Genomic DNA, 23,710 nt, shown 5'->3' on the forward strand with positions numbered 1-23,710 from the left:
GTAGACATGTCACAAGTGCCTTTCTCTTTTAAGATTAAAATTAGGCTGCCAAGAAAACTCAGATGTCTTGTAAAATAAGGGAAGCTTCTTATATCTTTTCCTTTGAGCATGCGATCATGTATGAATGTTTCTATTCAGAGGTACTTAGTTTCAAGTGATGAAAATGGTTGCTATAGAGACCTCTGAATACAACCGACTAGTGTATATATAATATTAGAAGCAAGTCTCCAAGGAGTTAGGCCAACTCAAAAATCAAGTTGCTGTCTTTTCTCAAATTCTCTTGACTCTTCTTAAAATTCCCACCTATTTTAGCCTACTCTCAATCATCCCTCTATTGCTTGTATAGACACAAGTAATAATGGCTAATATCTACTAAGCCATTCCTTATGCTGGGTACCATATCCAATCCTTTAGAGACCATAAAAAGCCAGCACTTAAACCCTTCAAATCTTCTTGGCCTCTCCTCTGATTCCATCTTTCCTGCAGGCACAGTGTCTCTGGACTCTAAGTGGCTTCAGCCTGGCACAACCCCTGAAGTTCTTATCTCCTGCTCCTAAAACATAGTTCTCAGATTTCATTATTGGCCTGCTGATTCCAAGGCTTAGAAAGCTGCATAACCCTGCTTCACACCACACATGGAAAGTCCAAAGTATGCTGGGGTTAATGTCCCATGCAACAAAGTTTCCCCCTGGGTCAGACATCCTCAGTTCAGCTAATATAGCTTCTGAGAGTGCAGTCCCAACAAGATAAAGCAATTAATTACTGTGAGCAGCAGCTAACTCAGGGGAAGATGTCATACTGAATCTTCCCTGCCTTACCCCCTCATCTTTCAGTCTGGTTCCTTGGGAGTGCAGGCCCTACCAAAGTCTTTGTCTTAAGCTCTGCTTTATTGCAGAACCTAAGAAACTTTATCTTTTTAAACATTCACATCAACTTAATGAAGTAGGTATCTAAATAGCTTCATGTCTTGGAGGAATAAATCATAGTTAAGAAAGGTTAAATAACTAACACCTCCCACCCCCATGCCAAAGTCTAGTGCCCAGCCAGAATCACCCAGGGCTCATTCTCTGCCAGTCTGAGCCTATGGCCTTGCCTTAACCAGTATGCAATACTCAAAATCTTAAACTTCTGCTAAACCATGTGGCCTTCCTTTAGCTTCCCAAAACCTTTTGCCATAATTATCTGTATGTATAGTGGATGTGCGAGATGAAGAGGGAAGAAGGTGGGAGCTGGAAAATATTACTGTCAATTTCACACCCTTTAGGCCTGTTCTTAATATTAATTAACATGTTTTTCCTAGATTTATCATCAACTTGAACGCTAAGGTAAAAAATTCCTAGTTAATGAAGATCTTTCCATTTCTCTTTCAGGCTATCTCTTCGGGTAAATGCTCACTCCACCTTTATGTTCCACAGGCGTCCTGGGTAAAGCTCTTCCATAACCATCCTAAGAAGTCTGCGTGAAGCCAAATGGCCAAATTCTGCAGGGGTCTGTTGAGGCTGTGGCCCATGAAAACTGGGCTTCGTGGCCCCTTCTTGGGTTGATGTGAGATGGAGATTTGCAAAGGTTGGTATTTGCAAAGCAATTAATTATTTCAACACACACTGCCTGTCACCAGGCAACTGAAGGAGCTCCTCCTGTGGGTACTGTTAATTCCGCTAATCCATTTGACCTTCCTGCAAGGTAAAATCTCTTCATTCTTATCCCCATTTGGCAGATTTTAATTAACTTCTCAAGGCCAACCAATTAATCAGTGGAAAGCAGAGATGAAAAGTGGGACACCTGCCTCCCTGTGTGCTGGAAATCGCCAACCACCTCTCATTGTCTTCCCTGCCAAGTCCTCAGTCTGTAGAAAAAAGTCAATGGCCTTTGTCAACAGAGAAGAGCAGCGCTTGAAAATCCATCAGCCTGGCAGGTATCACACGGCAGGACTGGTTTCCTTCAGAGACAAAATTCATGATTCCTTGAGATCTAATATCCTGGGTTTTTTCTTTAAGATGGGAATACTTGCGTCAACCTGTCAAAACCCATGTAGGTTTAAAGATTTTCTGTCAAACTGAAAAGGCTTTCTGTTTTAGTAAGATAGTGTTGATGTCATCTGTGTGGCCAAAGTAAACAGACCCACAACACGTTCCCGATGCCAGATACATGGGGGAAAGATGGGGTTCTTAACGCAGCTAAGAGGCAAATAAATCAATTCTTAAGAGGCGAGCTAAGCCTGCAGAGCAGACAGTTACGGGAACTGCCTCTGAGCTGGATTTGAAGTTCTACTGTAGGAGCACCAAATTACAGCTTTTGTCTTGAAATAGATAGGAGGTTGAATGGAGCACACAGAGATGTCTGGGTATTTGGGGAGTCTGAGAACATTTAGTACCCTCAACACATCTTCTCTTCAGGCTCCCCAGGGCAGGTCAGCAAGAGGTTCCATGGAGAAGCGATTACCAGCCTGATGACACAGTTACCAAGCAGAGTACAAACAGGCAGGTGAAGAGCTCTGTTTTGTTTTTGTGGTGAGGGAGCCAAAATGAATATCTTTAAATGTTACTATGTGGGATTTGATCTGACTCTTTCTTTCTTCTTTTTAACAAAGCTGATGAGGTCAATGCCTTGAATACCTCTATAGCAAGCTTTTAATAAGCTGTACAAACCATACATCTGAGATACCACTCCTGGTCCTTGGCAGAAACGCCAACACAGAGGTACAGAGGCATGTGCACACACACCCTCGCACACCCCTCCTTACGTGCTCCCTACACTCCCCAGCATATCTGCAGTACGATTTTGGAACATGATTTTCTTTTGTGTTTCCTTGAGCATTCAGAGTGAGTATATGTATGTGTGTGTGTGTGTGTGTTTCTGTACTAATAAGAGATTCATCCTGAATCTCAGGATTCTCAGACTGAAACTAATAAAATCCATTCACCCTTCTCTTCCTCTATCTTCACAGCTTCATGTTTTATATACTTATATGACCTATTTCATCAAAATCAATTCCATATTAGGTACTAAAAACTACTATTTAATACCTTCCAGTGTCATGGAATTAGGATTGGAGGGGATCTAGCTAATGAAGAATGACTGGTAATGTATGAAAGATAAAACAATGTTTGTAAAATTCTTCTTACTAGGGTGTACTAACTGGCATTTCAATAAATGGCAGCTATTCCCATCATCCCCTCTGGTCATATCTCTAGATGGTTAGGCATATTAGGGACCAGATTTAATTGAAAAAGAAATTCAGAAGAAGCATCTTTCATCAGAGATTTATTCAAAGGCTAGAGGGTCATTATAGACGACTGTCATCTCCTAGACCTCCAATTCAATTAAAAGCTAACAAATATACTAACACATGCAGCAAGACCCTCATCGTAATATCATGCATAATTTTATTTGGAGGCCTACTTCATTTTAGTGAAATTCTCAATTTCCATTTCAAATGATCACAACTAAAGATTTTGGATATGCAACCAGGAAGGAAATAAACCAACCTCTCCAAAGAACTAAAAGTTTTCTTTGTATAAAAATAAGTCCTGTAAGGGGTCATTTTATCACTATTCTTCTTCCTTTTTTATCTTGCATTCTTTTCTTTGCATTTGAAACAAATTTACTTGTGATTCTTTTATTCTTGTGTTCAGGGACTTTGGTTATCTAAAGAAAAATTTATTTTTAAAAAAATGGGTATTTTAGGTCTTTGTTTTTCAAGGCAAAGTTTTCTTTCTGGAAAAAACTTGGTGAAAGGAGAGTAAGGAGAAGAAAATGGAAGAAGAAAGAGATGGGGAGAGGAACCCAAAAAATATACACTGATAGATAAAGCAAAGAATGGAAAACAAATAACTCACCTCTGGACTCCATACTGAGGAGCTGTCAGTAGCATAGGAATCTTCAAATCCCCGGTTATTAAAATCTGTTTCCATCTCCAAGCTGCCCTCAGTGGACTGACGACTGAGGCTTCGAACCCCACTGGTCTCTTGGTGAGAGGTGCCATGATGTCTGTTGTCTCCTCGCTCACTTGGGGACCGTGAGGTAACAGAGATGGCATGATCTTTGTAAGACAGGATCTCAGAATAACTCAGTTGGCTGGTTCTATCCAAATCTAAATTTTCAGAGAGAAAAGTATTTCAAATGCATTGTTTTTCATACCTAGAGAAATTAAGCCATTGCAACCACAATAATCAAGACCACAAAAACAATATGCACACCAGTAACATCTGCAGAAAAAATTCTACCTATGCAGTGGATAAATCTGATCCATATAATAAAAAAGACCATTAGGTCTTTCCATGAGGTTCAAGTAGGTTTGATACTTCCCAATAATATGAGTATCAAGAATGGGTATTTAGCCAGTTGCAGTTGCACCCACCTGTAATCCCAACTACTACTACAGGGGCTGAGCAGAAGGATCACATTCAAGGCCAGTCTAGGCAACCTAATGAGGCCCTGTCTCATAATAAAAATAAAAATGGCTGGGGGTATAGCTCAGTGGTAAAGTGCCCCTGTGTTCAATCCCTAGTAACACTCACACACACACACTCACATACACACATGCACACACAATGATATTTATATTAAAAGGATAAATTTAACACAAGCATTTTGTTGGGACTAAAAAACTTCAAGAATGGCTCCAGAAAGCAAAAATAGTAATCTAATGTGGAGATCATGTTAGATCATGGGGTCAAGATCATGGAGATCATGACTCTACCATTGTTCTTTCTCTCTCCCATATTCACTAGAGGTTTCTGTAGTTTTCTCAGGAGAAAGTTCTTTGTATGACCCGTAGAAAGAACACTGGCCTTGGATTCTGACAATCTGGATCTAAGTTCTGTCTCTGCCTTAAGAACTCGAACAACATTCAAACTCTCGGAACTTTTATTTCCTTATGTTTAAAAAAAAAAAAAAGATAAAACCCATCAGAGGGTCACTGTAGACACATGAAACTATCTGTCTGACAGCCAACAGGCCCTTTCTTATCTGACTGTCCCCAATGGGCTTCATCTAACTCAGTTTCAACTGGGATCCTCAAACCCTCCTTCCTGTCCTTTCCTGCTTGTCCATACAAGGTCCCAACCAACTCCTGAACTATCCTGACTGCGTCAGACTCAGTGTTGTTCTGACCTTAGTGTCTCACTTTCCCTCTCCCCTCTCTCCTTCTCTCCTACACTCTCCCTGCACCTTCTCCAAGCCTTATTCATCCCATTCCTCACCCTCAACATCTAAGATGCCCTCAGATGGTAAAGAAAAACTGACAATCTGCCTAAGTGACAGATTTTACCCTGGTTTACACACATGTACACACAAGTAGCTAAGATGTCTTATCTCTTTGGTCTCTAGTCCCTTCCAGTAGTCCTGTTCCCAGGATGAGAACATATTAGAGATACAGACAGGACAGTGAGTGGGACATCAGAGTAGACTCACAGACTCAAATCTTACACCCACACTGCATAACAGCACTTGTTTCCCGTGTTAGCCTTACAACCTCAGGTGGAATAGAAGCTCCTTAAAGGTACAAAGCCATACACTTTACTGCATGGTCCTTATTAGGTTCTCATTAAGCCTTTGAATAACTCTGAAGTCTAGGCAGGAAACAAATATTTGAAGCAGCCAGATGTGTAGCAACATGGAAAGTCAGTGACAGAAAGGTATATGACTCATATATACTAAGAAACCAAACTTACAGGATATAATGTTGCCCTATGCAGACCACATAAAATTATCCTCAGACAGTGGTGGGCCTTAGGGTACAACCTCAGACTACTGATTTGGGTTTTTGCAAAACCATAGCAGGCCATTGAGAATTTTCCTTATCTGCCTAGTTATTCTTAATTGTTCAGTTCAGGCCCTTGGAAACATTTCCATAGGGCACTGCAAAAATGCTACATTCACACTTTCAGCTATTTGGCAAACATACTTTTAAAAGGTCACAAATAATGACATAGCAAGGGAAATTCCACATGCAAAAAAAAAAAACCTACAACATAAAGCTCAGAATTTTCTTCTAAGTCTCTAATTAGCACACCCATTCCTCACATACATGAACAGTAAAATGTCATATTAAACAGTGGGTCATCTATCAATATGTGTAGCGCCCAGCAGGATATCAGCACAAAATCTAACTTTGCCAAGAAATTACTCCCATAAAATTGTCTCATGACTCTAACTCCTATAGTGATAATACCTAGATCGCTAATGAGAGAATTTTCAGCAGCTACATTAAAGCCTTGAAACATTATTCATAATTGAAAAAAAAAACACAGGAGAATTATATTAATGTCACAAACCATTTTCTATGGCAGACAAGCAAGAAATGAATTAGAAAACCAAATCTGGGCTCATGTCAAGTTGCAAGGAGGTGGAAAGGGAGATGTGATTCATCTTTCCATAAAGCAGACTTCCCTTCCTTGAAATTAAAAAGTAATTACATTGTTGTCAGAGAAATGTATCCTGGTTTCCTAGAAATTTTAGGACATAATTATGTCACACCAATTCTATTTGTTTGACCAGAATATTTTTCAACTTGTCTAGTTTATAACCCATTTTGATGGAATAAAACCCTATTTTGCAATTGCTTTCTCTGGTATGCCCATCATCATCCATGTGTGAAGACTCTGCTTACCATCTGTGGTGGTCAGGTCTATGTGCCATCTTAGCAAGGCAATAGGGGCCAATGGTTCAATCAAACACCAGTCCAAGTATTGATGGGAAGGAATTTTGTAGGTGTAATTAAATCAGGAGATCAGTCCGTTGAAAAACAGTAAGATAACTACAACATCATTTATAACTGGTCAGTTGAAAAACAGTAGGATATCTGCAACATCCCTGAAGCAGAAATTCTAAGAACTGCAGCTTCATCTCACCTGAGAGTCTGAGCCTCCCTTCTTGACAGCTTGCCCTTTGCATTTTGGAGCTATGTATTTCTGTCACCTAGCTAGCCCCCATAATCACATAAGACAAGTCTTGGTAATAATTCTCTTGAAATATACACACCCACCCACACAGACACACGTGTATGCATATAGGGTGTATGTATTCCCACTGGTTTTATTTCTCTGGTTGGACCATGATTGATAACATCATCCCAATCAAAAATGAGATTCCAGGAATAAATGTGCTGAGTTTGATGAAACCAGAAAGATATTATCTAGCTTTTTATGAAACATTCTCAGAATTAAAAAAAAAAAAAAAACAGTAATTGGACTATTATCCTACAGCCCACCTTTCATGCCTAAAGTCCTCACACTCGGCCTGTGAATCAAACCACTTAGACCAAACCCATCTTGGCATAATCAGGAATGTACTGACAAGCCATGTGCAAAAACACTAAATCAGATGCAGAGAAAAAGAGAGAACTTGCCTGGAGTGTGGTGCTAATAACCTCACTACTGAGTCTAGAATGATCTCACTTAAGATGAAACATGAGACAATCTACCTAGTATATGGCTCACTCGTGGTTCAGATTTTACTTGGAACTGAACCTATAATCTCACTGCCCAACACTTTTGAAAGCATTTTTTTAGTGTGGAAATGTTTGTGTACAATTAAACCTGATCTTAGAAAACATGTTTATGGTAGAATAAAATGGCTAAATATATAGACAACAAGCAAAGAAAAAAAGCAAATTCTCTCTGGAACGCATGTTTTGTATTTTCATTTCTTATCATTGAAATAAATCCACTGATATACAAACGAACAAGAAAAAAAGTCAAGCAATAAAAACTACATTAATGTTTCCATGGCATTTGATGACCTAAACTTTGGTCTGCAGCTATGCCTATGAAAATCCTGCTGATTTTCCTCAAAATTTACAGGTAATTTATTCAGTGTGGTGGAATTTTTCCTTTCTCCAGTAGATAAAAATTTACTTTTTCTATCACTATCTTCAAAAAATGTTCACAACTACCAATTGAGACCAGAGACAGGTTTTTGCTAATTCCAGGAAGATAGGGGTTAGGTGGTTGTCACAACTCTCAGAACATTGGCCATGTGTGTAAATCAGAACCCAGACACTTGGGCTTCTGGGAAATGGAGCCATTAGCTTTAGAATTAAACAAGCGACTCCCAGGGAACCAACAGCTATTAACTTTCATTAGCTAACATTTGCCCTCTCCACAGAGAAAAAGGAATGCTCTGATGTAACAGAAGAGAAAGAGAAAAAATAAGGTGTGGCGGGGGGAGGGATGGTGAGGAAATGACAGAGGTCAGCAGCCATTCATATTGTGGTTTGGCCATATCAGGCCTATATTTATTAGCTTACCTTGAACTAAAAAGAATAGCGATGAAATGTCAGTCGGTATTTGTCAGTAAGTGAAACTACATGATAGGCAGCAAGTTTTTCCTGCTGAAAAATAACATGGTTCTATTTGTTACTTCTAGCTTTCCCTCCCCCACCTTGTTCGTTGCCTGTCCTGTCTTCACTGCCAAATCAAAATTTCTTCTCTTTCATCTTCTCTCAATTTCTATGATCTCCATTTTCTCCGTCTAGTACGAAAATGAGGAAGGTGTACTATGACGTGCCCATTGGTTTCACTGACCACACGCCCAAAAAGAAAGAAAGAAAAGAACTCGAATCACTGAGACCAGACCAAGAAGGTGCATGCTGTGAAGGTCTCTCTAGATATTTACTAAATACACTTCCTGTCCCGGTGGGGCTCTGGGCATAAGAATATCAGAAAGATGCCTCACCTTTGCTCAGGGAAGCACTAAGAAATATCACCTTGTTCTTTTGGCTTCCTTTTCATTTTCTTTTCCTCTCTGGATTCTTAGACACAGAATATAATATTTAAATGACTCAAAAATATTATCATTGGCCATTGCTGGTCTAAATAAAGGAAAAACAAGATGCAAAGGATACCTTTGCAGGCAGACACTCGGGCGCCATCTTCTTCATGGGTAGGGAGCAAACGGCCACACTTGGGTTTCTGTTCCAATTCCTTAGGTTCTCCTTTCTCAGAAGCTCTTGAACGGAAACTCTGGGACCGGGACACAGAAATCTCAAATTGTTTGATCACGTCCTCATCACTGTCAGAAGATGTGGATGGCTCTTCATCATCCCCAATACTGTCAACTGGGAGCAAACAAGAGACATGAGTCTGTGTGGCCTCTGTGATCCAACAGAGAGAGAAACAGTCTGGGAACCTGGAGAAGAGTGTAGACAGCTAATGTGGATCAAGCAGATTCAAACTGCATAGGAAGGATCGGAAGCACTTCTGAAACAGAAAATTGAATCCGAAGGGATGAAACAGAGATGGCTAGAACCCAGGAGAAGCCACTGGAATACCTGTAGGCAACATCACGAGCCATGGGGTTGAGCCGGGCAGCCCTGCTGATTGGTTTTGTTGCTTACAGGTATCCACAGCTAGGAAGAGGACCTGTACAAGTGCATCTGCCTGATGTGCAGTGTTGTGGGAAATACATTCTTCATATTATCCCAGTTATTAAAACACACAGAGCCAAGTTCCACTTCAGAGAAGAGATACTTGCAACTAAAATTTTCCAATAGCTTCTAAGTTTTGAAAAGAGAATCATTGTGTCTATTTTAACTCATTTATACTATCCATGTTCTAAATCTTTCTCAGCATCAACAACCCAACCCAAATACCCTTTCAGATTCTTTTTAATTTTAATTTGTTATATATGACAGTAGGATACATTACAATTCTTTGAATTTTTAAGAAATAAATTTCAATGGATATATTTGAGATTCACATGATGCAGAATACATATAGAGAGTAAAATGGTGTGATATTGAAGTGAATTAACATATCATCTCACATAGACACTTTTTGTGTGTGACAGAGGAGTTAAAAATCTACTTATTTAACAAAAATCTCTAATACAGCTTTGTTAACTAGAGTATTTGTGGTGTACATCAGATCTACAGACTGTGTATTCTTACACATCTGCTACTTTGAATCCTTTGATCTACATCTCCCCATCCCTGCCCCGCCCTATCCTTGGGAACCATTGTTTAATTCTCAGTTTCTTTGAATTTGACTTTTTTTTTTTTTTAAAAAAAAAGGTTTCATATATAATAAAAAAGGTTTCATATATACTGAGTCTAGAATGATCTCACTTAAGATGAAACATGAGACAATCTACCTAGTATATGGCTCACTCGTGGTTCAGATTTTACTTGGAATTGGATCTATAATCCCACTGCTCAACACTTTTGAAAGCACTTTTTTTAGTGTGGAAATGTTTGTGTACAATTAAACTTGATCTTAGAAAACATGTTTATGGTATAATAAAATGACTAAATATATAGACAACAAGCAAAGAAAAAAAACAAACCCTCTCTGGAATACATGTTTCATATTTTCATTTCTTATCATTAAAATAAATCTATTCATTTCTTATCATTGAAATAAATCCACTGATGTAAAAACAAAAAAGAAAAAAAGTCAAGCAATAAAAACTACATTAATGTTGCCATGGCATTTGATGACCTAAAATTTAGTCTGCAGCTATGCCTATGAAAATCTTGCTGATTTTTAAAAATTTACAGGTAATTTATTCAGTGTGGTGGAATTTTTCCTTTCTCCAGTAGAGAAAAATTTACCTTTTCTATCACTATCTTCAAAAAAGTTCACAACTACCAATTGTGACCAGAGACAAGTTTTACCTAATTCCAGGAAGATAGGGGTTAGGTGGTTGTCACAACTCTCAGAAAAGCAGCTATGTTAGCTAATGAAAAAATGCTTTCAAAATGCTTTTACATATATATAAGATTTTTCGATACTTTTCTTTCTGTTCCTGGCTTATTGGCTTAGCATGATGTCTTCTGCATCCATTCATGTTGTAACAAATGGCAGGATCTTGTTTTTAAGGCTGAATAATATTCTGTGTGTATGTGTGTGTGTGTGTGTGTACAGGTATATACATATGTGTGTGTGTGTGTGTGTGTGTACAGGTGTATACATATATATACATACATGCCATATGTATTTGTGTATATATATTTAATTTATTCATTCCACCCACCTATAGACCCAGGCCGTTTCCATATCTTGGCTACCATGGGTAATGTTCAATGAACATGGCAATGCAGATATCCTTACAAGATGGTAATTTTGTCTCTTCTGGGAAGCTCTCAGAAGAGGGACTGTTAGGTCATATGGTAGTTCTGGTTTTAACTTCTTTAAGAATCTGCCCACTGTTTTCCCCAGTGGCTGCACCAATCTATATCCCCACCAACAGTGTATTCGGATTTCTTTTTCTTGTCATTTTTTCCTTTTGATCCTGGCCATGCTAATGAAATGCCCTTTGAATTATTTGTACACTTCACCTACACTGGCACTCTTGCCTCTTGCAGATGTCCTTTACCTTAACTTTGATGTTCCCTCTGCCTCCCCCAGATGGCTCCTTCACATTCCAGTCTTAGCTTGACTGTCACTCCATCCTAGAGGCTTCCTAGTCATCCTCCCTCAACTAGTTCTCCTCATAACAGTACTTCCTTGAAAATAAAAGCTATTATCTGTTTTGTTAACTGATGTCTCCCCATTATATAAAACAATACCTGCTGCAGAGTAAGTGCTTAGTAAACACTTGTTAAATATTAAATAAATGGGTGAGCCGGGTGCTGTGGCACATGCCTGTAATCCCAATGGCAGGGGAGGCTGAGATAGGATGATCATGAGTTAAAGCCAGCCTCAGCAAAAGCGAGGTGCTAAGCAACTCACTGAGATCCTGTCTCTAAATAAAATACAAAATAGGGCTGAGGATGTGGCTCAGTGGCCGAGTGCCCCTAAGTTCAATATGTAGTAGTAGTAGTAGTAGTAGTAGTAGTGGTGGTGGTAATAATAATAGTGAAAACCCAGTTTTGTCCCAAGCCTGAGCACCCACATTGCAATTAACATGCTGTCCCCTATGCCTGGGATACTTTTCTCTGGGCTTCCATCCAGACTGGTTAAGAATATAACTTGACACATCAGCCTAGATATCAGCCTAGATTGACTTCTTTCCAGAATATCCTTCCTTAATCCCTTAAATCAAGTTCAGGGCTCCTTCCATGTGCTGTAAAATATTTCTCTCTTCTCCATTGCAAATGATCCCTCCCCACTATGGGGACATTATTTATCTAACTTCTAATTGCCCCACCATCCTGAGTACACCATGAAGATAAGGGGACACATCAAAGATTCCCCCATGCATGCAGGCCCCTATCTCTGTACCAGGCACACAGCAGATTGCTCGTTAAGTATTTGCTGACTGTGAACAGAAAACTATAGATAATGAAGAATAATTTTAACCCCTTCCTTGCATCTAAAAGTCACATAGTGATTCCAGAGAAGACTATGGTTGTTAATTTGCAGATCAGTCATAAGGAACACTTCCAAATCAGAAACTAAGAAGAAATAAAACATCATATTTTTTAGTGAGAGAAACTACTTTTAAACACCAGCCTGGTCAAAACATTTATTCTGCCTTGGTTAAGAGTTGAGATTCCTAAAGTTCTTTGGAAGAATAGTAATAATAACAAACATTTACTGAATGATCTTATATGCCCAGGACTAAGTGCCATGTACATATTTAATCCACACAAAATCTATATTATTATTATTTCCATTTTTCAAGTAAGAAAATTTAGGGGGAGAGGAATCCACAAGGAGCTGAAGATCATACTGCCAAAAACTGGTAAAAACAAGAATTGAATCAAAGTAGCCTATCTCCAGAGCTCACTAAGCTGAAAAACCAGAGGTCATCATCAGAACTCTCACACTGCATACTCATTTTAAATAGCTTCTGTGGCTAAGTCCTTTAACCTCTTTGGGCCCATTTCCTTATTTATGGATCACTCCCCAGATCTTTTTTAGCACCAAATTCTCTGACTTCAAAGTTTCTGCCTCATAGGATCAATATTCAGAGTTAAGCATCTGGTCTACGATTATGAAAACCTAGCTTCTTCATCTCAGTTTTATTGCCTTTGTCCATCACCATGGTAGGACCTGAAAAACTAAGTGTCAAAAGGAACTATCCAGTCAGAATGGCAATTATCAAGAATACAAGTAACAATAAATGTTGGCAAGAATGTAGGAGAAAAAAGGTACATTGCTAGTGGGACTGCAAATTGTTACAACCACTATGGAAAGCAGTATGGATATTCCTCATAAAACTTGGAATGGAACCACCATTTGACCCAGTTATACCACTCCTTGGTTTATATCCAAAGAACTTAAAATCAGCATACTACAGTGATGTAGCCACATCAATGTTTACAACAGCTCAATTCACAATAGCTAAACTATGGAACCAACCTAGGTGCCCTTACATAGATGAATGGATAAAGAAAATGTGATATATATACACAATGGAATATTGCTCAGCCATAAAGAAGAGTGAAATTATAACATTTACCAGGAGATGGATGAAACTGGAGAATATTGTGCTAAGTGAAATAAGCCAGTCCCCCAAAAACCAAAGGGATCTCAAGTCCCACTAAACAACAGATTAAATAGATCCCTCAAGAAAACAAAGCTGAATCCCAAATCTCTCAGCCCTGCCATCACCCACCCAAAGACATGGGTTTATTCCAGGGGTAGCTCAGCCACTGTCTCCTAGAGCCCCAGCACCTATAGAAGAAGCATCATCACAGACACTGGGACAAGCGAGGAAGAAAATCTGTATTACTAACAACAACTTCATTAGCCCAAGAGAAAAAGCTGTAAAAACATGAAAAAGCAAGGGATATATTTGATTCTCTGTTTTACTCTTTAGGTTTTGGGAAGTTTGTTGATATTATTTCATTGAAAAGTTTGGGCATTCCTTTGGTTTCTATCTCTGAGCCTTCATCTATCCAAATGAATCTTAAATTTGGTCTTTTCATGTTATCCCATATTTCTTGGAAGTTCTATTCATGCTTTCTTAACATATTACTCAATGTATATACCAGGTATCTTCTTGGGACTTTGCATATACAATCCCATTTAATCATCATGGCCACCCACAAAGTAAGGACTATTATTATCCCCATTGTATAGAGAGGAAAGAGAGAATGGGTGAGTACTTTCCATAAGGGAAACAAAGTTAGGAAAGTAACAAAGCTTGGACTTGATCATTGAATGTATAGCCTTAACCACTACACCTATCACCAGATCTCATTACACCAGGAAACCGAGCCACCTCTAGCTTAATTTTCCTGATGAGGTGAGAAGGAGCTTTGCCACTTACCCTGAAATCTTCTAGGAGGCTGCTTCCTTTGTAATGGATCAAAGAAGAAAAGAACAGTGGAGAGCAATCAGTGCATGTGGTGTGAATGTATATGGCCAGGCTGCAGGATAACTGGCCTGTTGCTCCTCATGAGATTATATATACAGTGCTATTCTAAGCCTCACTGCTCAAGAACCTCAGAGAATTCTCCAGTCTAAAAAAGGAATCTGTAACCTCTTCCAAATGCCACTGAGCAGCAACAGTAGCAGCATTATAGTTAATAAAAGCAATCTCTTGTATGGCATTTATCATGTGCTAGGAATTGTTGTAGAACTTAATGTATGTTCATTTATTTATTGCACACAAAAAACCATTGAAATAAGTACTGCTAGTAGACCCATCCTAAGGATGGAAAAACAAAGGCACAGTGAGGTTAATAATTTGCTACAGTCATAATAGTTCATAAGTTGTGGACCAGGATGCAGCCCAAGCCATCTTACTCTAAAATCCTTGCTTCTTCGAGACAAAACTTCTTAAACCATAAACAAAACTGATAAATTGTGTTTTATCACTAAGAAAATAAAGTCTCATAGGTTGGGTTGGAAAGAATTTTCATGAATATCTATTCCTTAATTTTCACAGAGAAACAAAAGCCTAAAAAGTGTTTTTCCCACAGTCATACCAAGCCAAGACCAATTCCAGAGCTCCGGTGTTTCAAGTTGATGGTGTTGCCATATAATTTTCCAGCCTTTCTTCCTAATGGTTTTGAGTCTTTTTTTTTTTTTCAAATTCAATTTTTGGCTCTTATCTATTTGAATCTGTTATAATGCAACTGTGTCAACAACTAAATAGCTGATCTACATTTCATTTGGCTTAAGCTTCAAAAAATTACAAAGTCTCATTTAAATTGTGGCACTTGTTTCAAGATCAGATAGTATTTTCTGGCGTACCATGTGCACATCAAGTTCAGATTCCTTTCAAGCTAAATACCTGGGAAGTACAGTGGCAGTTTCTATTAAAATCTTCACTCCTCTAGCAATTAACTTACTAATAGAACAGGAAAAAAAACTGCACAATTGTCATGGAAGTGAATATGTTGGGAAGTTGAAACGTTCATTTCACTCAATCACAGAATTCAGACAAATCTTAGGTATCATCTAAACATCTACCATTAAAGAGAAGTCAGACTTCTGCATTCATTTCAATACATGGCCACCTAGTTTCATCCCTTTATTCACATGCTATCAAGGTGCTACTGTGAGCTTCTTGCAGGGCAAGTAACTCATGAATTGACAGGCGGAGAGCAATTTGACAATGATCCACCAGTACTAAGTCCTCACTGCAATGGAAAGAGAAGGTCCCTCTCTCTAATTTGCATGAATTATTTTCTAGTTTATGAAGCAGCAGAGGAAATTCTACCTTCATCTTCCATGTGTAAGAGACAAGAAGGAAGGACCTAGTACAACAGCAACTGTATTTTGGATGCGGCACCAGTCAAGTCTAGAGTGATTAGAGGGTAGAATGTGGAGTCCAGCAGCTAGAATGTGACCCTGGAATCTTCTCCTTGGTAGTCTGGGACCAAAGCAAGTTCCTTTACTTTATCTTTTTTTTTTTTAAAGAAAGAGGAGAGAGAGAGAGGGAGAGAGAGAGAATTTTTTTTTTAATATTTATTTTTCAGTTCTCGGCAGATACAACATCTTTGTTTGTACGTGGTGCTGAGGATCGAACCCGGGCCGCACGCATGGCAGGCGAGCGCGCTACCGCTTGAGCCACATCCCCAGCCCCTCCTTTACTTTATCAACTTCAGCATCCTAATTTCTACATTCCTTACCTCTTAACAGTTTTGAGAGGACTAAGTGAGATAAACTAGGTACAGGCACTTAGCACCTGCTTGACATATAATAGTCTCAAAAAAAAATATTGTTGTTGTGCACTCTGCACGACCAGTTGGATTCCTTCCCCCACTTTTACCTTAAAAGAAGCAATAAAATGAGCAGGTGGGCACTGCCTATTTCCAGACAGTGCTGCTAACTCCTACCGAGCATTCCACCAGGTTTGGGCACAGGACTGTGAGGTAGGGTGAGAAATACAACCATACTATCCGCTTAATATTATACTGTCCCAGCCCTTGTTTCTTCTGCCATTCTGCTGCTATTTTACAGATGGAGCAAGAATGTATACATAATCACTGCAGCTCCAAGCTTATTAATTCCTTCCCGCCCATACAAGTGCAATCAGGTGGAAGCAAGGATTGCTCAGGTCTTATAGACTGAGAGTGGCGACCAGCAGGGATGGGCTGTGCTCAGTGATGCAGGACCTGGGTGCCACTTCTAACTACAATTGCAGGAAATTCCTCCAATATCAGATTTCTCAAATATCCAATGGCCAATATCTTCCCACCATGGCTGAATGGGAAAGAAACAAGGACAAGAAGCTGGTTCAAGTGAAAAAGCAAAAGGGAGGTCAGAGGTGAAATTGCCTCTTAGAGATCCCTGAAAAATGGCCACTTTTCTAAAAGTACATTTCAGCCATTCTTAGACCAGAGCAGGTTGACAAAGGATTCTTATGAATCATCTAATCTTGATTTGTTTTTCAGACTATGCTCTGTGGAGGCCAAGGGTCCCCAGAATGAACTTCAAGGATGCTCACTACAGAAGTTAGGGATGCAGACTGATGCACCCCGAACAGGTTCAGTTCGGCACCTTTTGCAATCATGGATATTTTGCTTTAATATGGTTTATTTTTTTAATTTTGCTGGGGAAAAAGTTGGAGTCTGACATTTTAAAGAAGTTTGAAAAAAACATAATACATAATCTACTCTCTCCTGCTACAGACTACATATTAAGACTGAAATTACCTAAGAGATTTTTCCAATAGTCAGTTAGGTCACTAGTGGCAGAGGAAGGATCAGCAGCTAGTTCTGTGCACACTGTTTGTGTCACCCTGAACCTTATGTGAGATGTTTTGATAACTCTATTTCATAAATGAACAAAGAAATGGCACCTGCAGTAATTAAATATGAGTGAGTCGTATAGAAACTCTATCACTAAAATTAGTAACATAGAAAGCACTATACCAAGTAAGTTACGGTATTGAGAATTTCTATTCTGACTATACCGGATTAGTTCAAACTGACCTTCCCACAAATAAAAATTACAAATTCACAACAAAAACATGTTTATGTGAATGGTGTGAAGGCATACAAAGTGAGTAAAAGCACACAAAAACTGGATGGATTTAATTTTTGAAAGAAAGCATATCTACTGAGTAAGCACATGGCTATATGACTTTCCTACTCAAAGTATTCCTATGTCTGGGACACACAGAGAAGAGAGCTCAGGGAGAACTCAGAAGCCTTATTGAGTTGAGGTATCAGGGGACAGAGTTCAAGGCACAGAGCAGCTGGAAATTAAGGAGCAAAGCCCAGAAAAGAAGGAGCCATGGAGAAGGAACACCCAAATCTGCATATGAACTTAGCTTAACCCTGACTGAAACCTGAACTATGAATGCAAAGGTGAGACTCCAAGAAACTCAGGAAAAGCAAATCTGAAAGGCTGAAAAAGGTGAGCAGGCATGTCAGCTGCTTGTTGCCTGCCTTAAAGGAGACAAGACTTGGAGTTTGAATATGAACAAATTAAAGGGGCGAGGCTTGGTGAACACCCCAGCCTTTCCATCACAGCTCTAGAGGGTCAATCTTAAAAGTAAAACTAGGAGTAAAAGGGAAACAGATCCATCCTAACCAATAAAATCGATTCTCCAAAAGAGAAAGGATTAAAAATATAAGTTAGGTGAACTATAGGCATACGGAAGTTAGTGACATTACATTAATATTGAACAAAGCAGACTTCAAGATAAGGGGTATTATGAGAATTAAAGAAATATGTTTTACAACAATAAACTGAGAAGTTCATCAAGAAGACACAAAACAGGTACATGCACCTATTAACAGGGCTTCGAAAAAAATGAAGAAAAAAGTAATCAACTGAAAGGAGAAATAGAATTCAAAGTAAAAGGTAGGATTTTTAACAGTTCTTCTCCATAGCTTAGCAACTAAAATAATCAATAAATATATAGATTGTGTTATAAGCCAACATATAGTCAATCACATTGATATGCACTTGAAAAGAGGGTTCTGCATTTGTTGGATACAGCATTCTATAAATGTCAAACAATACCAATCTGTATACAACTCTTGCAGAAAGTAGAGCAAGACAATGCATTTTATGAGGTCAGCATATTAATACAAACAGCTTTTGACAAAGACATCACAAGTGTAGAAAATTATATACCAACATTCCTTATGATCATGCTTACAAAAACTTCTTAGCAAAATATGAAGAAATGTAATCCAGTAATGCACTTAGAGAACCATATGTTATGATGATATGAGGTTTATCCTAGAAATGCATGGTTATTTTAAGATACTAAAATCAATTGATACAATTTGCCAAATTAATACAATTAAAGAGAAAACCAAATAATAATCTCAACACATGTAGAAAAACATTGCTCAAAGAATTTGATGCAAATTTATGGTAAAAACAAAACAATAAAAAATAGCATACTAGGTATATTCCTCAATCTGAAATAAAAAAGTGGGATAGGGATCTATGAAAACCTTACAGCTAATATCAAATGTTGGAACTACTTCGTGAACTTAGCAAAATAGTTATATAAAAAATCAATTCAATTTATGTATTCTAGTAACATTTTGAAAATGAAAAACTTAAAAACTACGTTTAGAATGGCATCAAAATGCATTCATACTTTGAAATGGATTTAACAAAGAGTATTCAAGATCCTCACATTAAAAGCAATAAAATATTACCAAAAGAAAACAGAAAATTCAATATTGTTAAGATGCTAATTTCCCCAGATTAGTCTATCAATTTAACACAATCCACACTAAAATCCAGACAGCTCTTTTTTGTCATATTTGACAAGTACACTCCAAAATGTATAAGAAAATGTAAAGAAAGTAGAATAGTCAGAATCATTTTAAGAACAAAGTATGGGGCTGGGGATGTGGCTCAAGCGGTAGCGCGCTCGCCTGGCATGTGTGCGGCCCGGGTTCGATCCTCAGCTCCACATACAAACAAAGATGTTGTGTCCGCCGAGAACGTAAAAAATAAATAAATAAATATTAATATTCTCTCTCTCTCTCTCTCTCTCTCTCTCTCTCTCTCTCTCTAAAAAAAAGAAAACAAAAAAAAAAGAACAAAGTACGAAGGATAATCTACCTGATTTTAAGACTGATGACATAGCTACCTTAAATCAAGACCATATTGACAAAAAGATAGACTCATAAATTGATGGAACAGAATAGAGTCCATAAATGGCCCCATATGAGTATGGGCAATGATTTTTACAATGGTGCCAAAGTAATCCAATGAGAGAAATAAAAGTCTTTTCAAACAATGTTTAAGTGTATATATGCCTACAGTGGGGAAAAAGGAGTACCAACTCTTCTATTCTTTCTCTCTCTCTCTCTCTCTCTCTCTCTCTCTCTCATACACACACATACACACACACGTACACATATATAAATTAATCATAAACTTACGTTAAGTCTTTAAACCATAAAACTCCTAAGGAAAAATGCAAAACTAATTTTTGCAACCTCAGGATATATAAAAGTATGAAACACAACAGAAAACAATTTATAAGTTGGAGTTCATCAAAATTAAAAACTTTTGCTCTTTTGAATGGCACTAAGAAATGAAAAAGGCAAAGCCTTCCACAAAGGGAAAATACGTACACACATATCAAAGGCAAGGAAGCAAAGCACCTGGAGCCCTAGGTACTCCTGATAGGAATATAAAATGATAAAACTACTTTCAAAAACTATTTGGAAGTTCCTTAGAAATTTAAACATACATTTGACTATAAGACAAAGCCACCCTTCTCCTAGATATTCTCCCCAGAGGAACAAAAACACAAGTCTACTCAAATGTTCATAGAAGCAGCAATAAAGTATATGCTAGAACAAAAAGCAACACTCTCAAGAGGAAGATGAAAGATTCCAATAACTCTGCATTTCATCCATAATGTCCAGTGTACAGTCAGAAATTTCTAGACACACAAGGAGGTGATAAAAATGTACACAAACAGAAAAAAAAATCAATTAATTGAACTATCCCCAGCATGAGTCAGATGTTGAATGTAGAAGACAAAATATTTAAAGCCTCTATTATATGCTCAAAGAATCAAAGGCAAAATTATCAAAATGAATAGACAGAAGGAAAATCTTAGCAAAGAAATGAGACCAAATACTGCAAGACTCCAAATCTGGAAGAAACCCAAGAGGCCAGCAACAGGCAAACATAAAAATAAATCATAGTATATCAGCACAATGAGTACTACTCAGAATGAAAAAAAAATGCACTATTTATAGCTTCAACAACATGGATGAAGCTCAAAAGCATTAAGCTGAGTGGTAGAAAAAAAATCCAAAATCAAGAGTACACATTGTATGACTGTATTTACATGTTATCCTAGAAAATAAAAAATAACACATAGTGACAAAAAAATAAAACAAATCAGGAGTTGCCTGGAGTAAGACTAGAGAGAAAGATGGATTACAAAGAGGTATGAGAAAAATTGTTGGAGTGATACAAATGTTTGGTTTCATGATTGTGACAGTTGTTTAAGTATGTCAAAATTCATGAAACTGTACAGGTTAATATATGCTATTCATCGCATTTCAAGTGGGCCTTAATAAAAAATTTTTAAAATAGAGTGAAGTAAAGTTAGCTTCCAAAGCAGCCCTATCTCTCACCCACTACAAGACACTGAGGACCTCCCCTTACTGTCTCAGATTTTCCCAGCATTGAGCCATTTTTGTGGAGCCGAGAAGGCGCAAATCCATATGTCAATGAGGTGCAGGACTTGACTTCCTGCTCTAAACCTAGAAGTCTGAGGGCCTAAAGACCCACCTGATGGAAATTCTCCATCAGCATCCTTGGAAAGTTCTTCTGGGTGTGCAATTTATACTCTGAATTCTTAAATTAGCCCTGAAACCCAGCCCAGTTTGGCTCTCACATGACCCCACTGCATGTCTTCAGTCAGTGGACTCTAGTTCCTGAACCAGGCACCAATTCAAGTCAAACCTAACCCTGAATACAGGGTGCTGCCACAAGCTGGGCCCTCCTGATGCCATAGTCAGTCCACCATAAGAAAACATGTTTGCCTATTTATGAGCCCCAAGTTGTCCTTGCAAGAATTTGTGTTGCTGGTTCTTCACCTAAGGGTGGAGAACCCTATATCCAGGGCTCCTCTAGCCTCTTTGAAGGTTATTTCTCTTCCCCACCAGGCCAGACTCATCTAAGATAAGAGAAGAAGCATCAGGAAAGTATTAAAGGGTAGAGGAGTTGGTTCTGACTGTGGGTGTCATACAGACCTAAACCACAGATAGTGGAACAAATCTGTATCTGCACAGGGACACACTGGGCCCTTGCTTCTCACCACCAGGACTCACCAAGTACTAATGTTTTCTGAACATTTGGCTTTGACAATTATGCGGTTTCATCACTGCAACATGTCTCACCTGCACAAGAGCAAATGATGAACTGTCAACCTCCCTGAACCATGTAAACTTCACTTCCTAATTTGTATACCTCCAACAGGGAAATTTCTTTATAGGACCCAAGTGTTGTGTTGTTTTTCTATTATAGTGGCATTTACATAAAAATTAATGACCAAGACTGTAGTTTACTCTGTTGAGAACTGGGATGATCTGATAATTAAAATCCTGAACATGCAGAGAAAACAAAACCAGAAAGTTTGTTCTTGCCCTTTCTTTCTCTAACATTCCAATGAATCCTTACAAGCAAACATGAGTCGACAGTTTAGGGTAGTTCTGGGGATTGAAACCAGGGATGCTTTACCACTGAGCCACCTGCCCAGTCCTTTTATTTATTTATTTATTTATTTAATTTTATTTGTTTTGAGACAGGGTCTAAGTTGCTTAGGGTCTCACTAAATTGCTGAGGCTGGCCTCAAACTTGTGATCTTCCTTGCCTCAGCCTTTCGAGTTGCTGCGATTATAGCTGAATGCCACTGCACCTGGTAGTGAGATGACATTTAAAATAACAAATGCTGTGATTAGGAAGATTTTTGAAAGTCCTCCTGCCATAGATACTAAAATGAGGGGCTTGGGATGTGTAACCAAGGCTAAGAAAGAATGAACAGCGCCTGTGATTCACAAGTGCTGTGAGCTTCTAACTTTCTAGCTGTTTGGTTCATTCACTCATCCTCCTCGAATGCTGCAAATCAAGGAAAATTCCCAAGTTATTATTTTGTCTGGCAATAGAGACAAGTCAAGCTCCAGAGATAACTTCTATAAAGCAGTTGCAAAGTCTCCCCAACACCAACTCTACAGCAAATATATCCAAATATATCACAGAAACTGAAAAAATAAACTGAAAATACTCGCTTAGCTAAGTAACAGTTTTTTTTTTCCCAGAGGAAAATTAAAAGCTATGTTCCCAAACAAGTCATGTAATCCATAGATGAGATATTCAGTGCTGGTGTGCACAAACCAGAATAGTGGCTGCCTCTGATAAAATCTGATAATGAATAACTTTTCTTCATTTGCAGAAAAAAGTAATGGAAAAGGTTTTCTAAATATTCAGTTTTCCCCATAAATCTTCTATGACTCAGATGTCTACTAGCACACATGCTGATAAGCACAAGTGGGTAATTAAACAAATGAATATTAAGGAAGAAACTTAAGGAAACAGCTAATCATACTTTTATCCTGAGCTTGTTTGTCATGGACATGCATATTCATGGATGTGACTGTTATATAGCTTCTATAATCTAGCTATATTTTCCACTGGTAAAATGGTTCTTGATTCATGATGAGAAGAAAGACATTAAAATTTCTTTGGGTCCCACAAAAAGCACCTTGATTTTCAGGCATTCAATCACCCAAACAAGTCTGGTACCACTGAATTGGAAATTTTCCCTGGGTATTGAAACATTCCTGTCCAACAATGTTTATAACAATTATACAGAATATATCTTCTATTACTTTCCTAGATAAGTCTATGCAGTTGTGAACCCCTAACATCTTCAAGAAATTTATAACTTTAACTCATTCTTCTCTAGTCTGTACCCTTACTGTCTATTATACTATTAGGAATAAAGTGAAGCTTCATTAATGAATGAACAAAAGGAATTTAAAATCAGTACAATACTGTACTAGGATTCTCAGAGAAACAGAACAAACAGGACATAGTTGTCTCTCAATATCTGCAGGGGATTGATTCCAGGATCCCTTGAATACCAAAATACACAGATGCTCAAATTCCTTATATAAAGTTGTATAATATTTGCATGCAACCTACATAAACCCTCCCACATACTTTAAATTGTCCCTTGATTACTTATAATATCTAATGCAATGCAAATGCTAAAAAATATTGTTGTTATACTGCATGGTTTAGGGAACAGTGGCAAGAAAAAATCCATACATATTCAGACTGTACAACTATCAAAGGTCTCACTACACAGTACCAAAATGAAATGTGTGGCAAACAGTACACAACAAAGAGCATGGGAGAGA

The 23,710-nt window shown here is 38.2% G+C and overlaps 1 protein-coding gene across 3 annotated transcripts in view; it reads right to left on the reverse strand.

The window, feature by feature from the left end:
• Syt16 (synaptotagmin 16) overlaps window positions 1–23,710 on the reverse strand; it is a 256,940-nt gene that overhangs the window by 31,674 nt on the left and 201,556 nt on the right. For 2 of the 3 annotated variants that reach the window (XM_058584607.1, XM_046461719.2), the window contains exons 3-4: window positions 8,849–9,061; window positions 3,840–4,093 (exon numbers count right to left, since the gene is read on the reverse strand). In XM_058584607.1, the coding sequence (XP_058440590.1) occupies window positions 3,840–4,093; window positions 8,849–9,061 (467 nt within the window). The remainder of the gene's footprint in view (window positions 1–3,839; window positions 4,094–8,848; window positions 9,062–23,710) is intronic. The other variant, XM_058584608.1, reaches the window with a different exon arrangement.

Source organism: Marmota monax, unplaced genomic scaffold (genome assembly GCF_021218885.2).
Source record: "Marmota monax isolate L192 unplaced genomic scaffold, Marmota_monax_Labrador192_F-V1.1 WCK01_AAM20220418_F8-fsc00001, whole genome shotgun sequence".
Lineage (NCBI taxonomy): Eukaryota > Metazoa > Chordata > Mammalia > Rodentia > Sciuridae > Marmota > Marmota monax.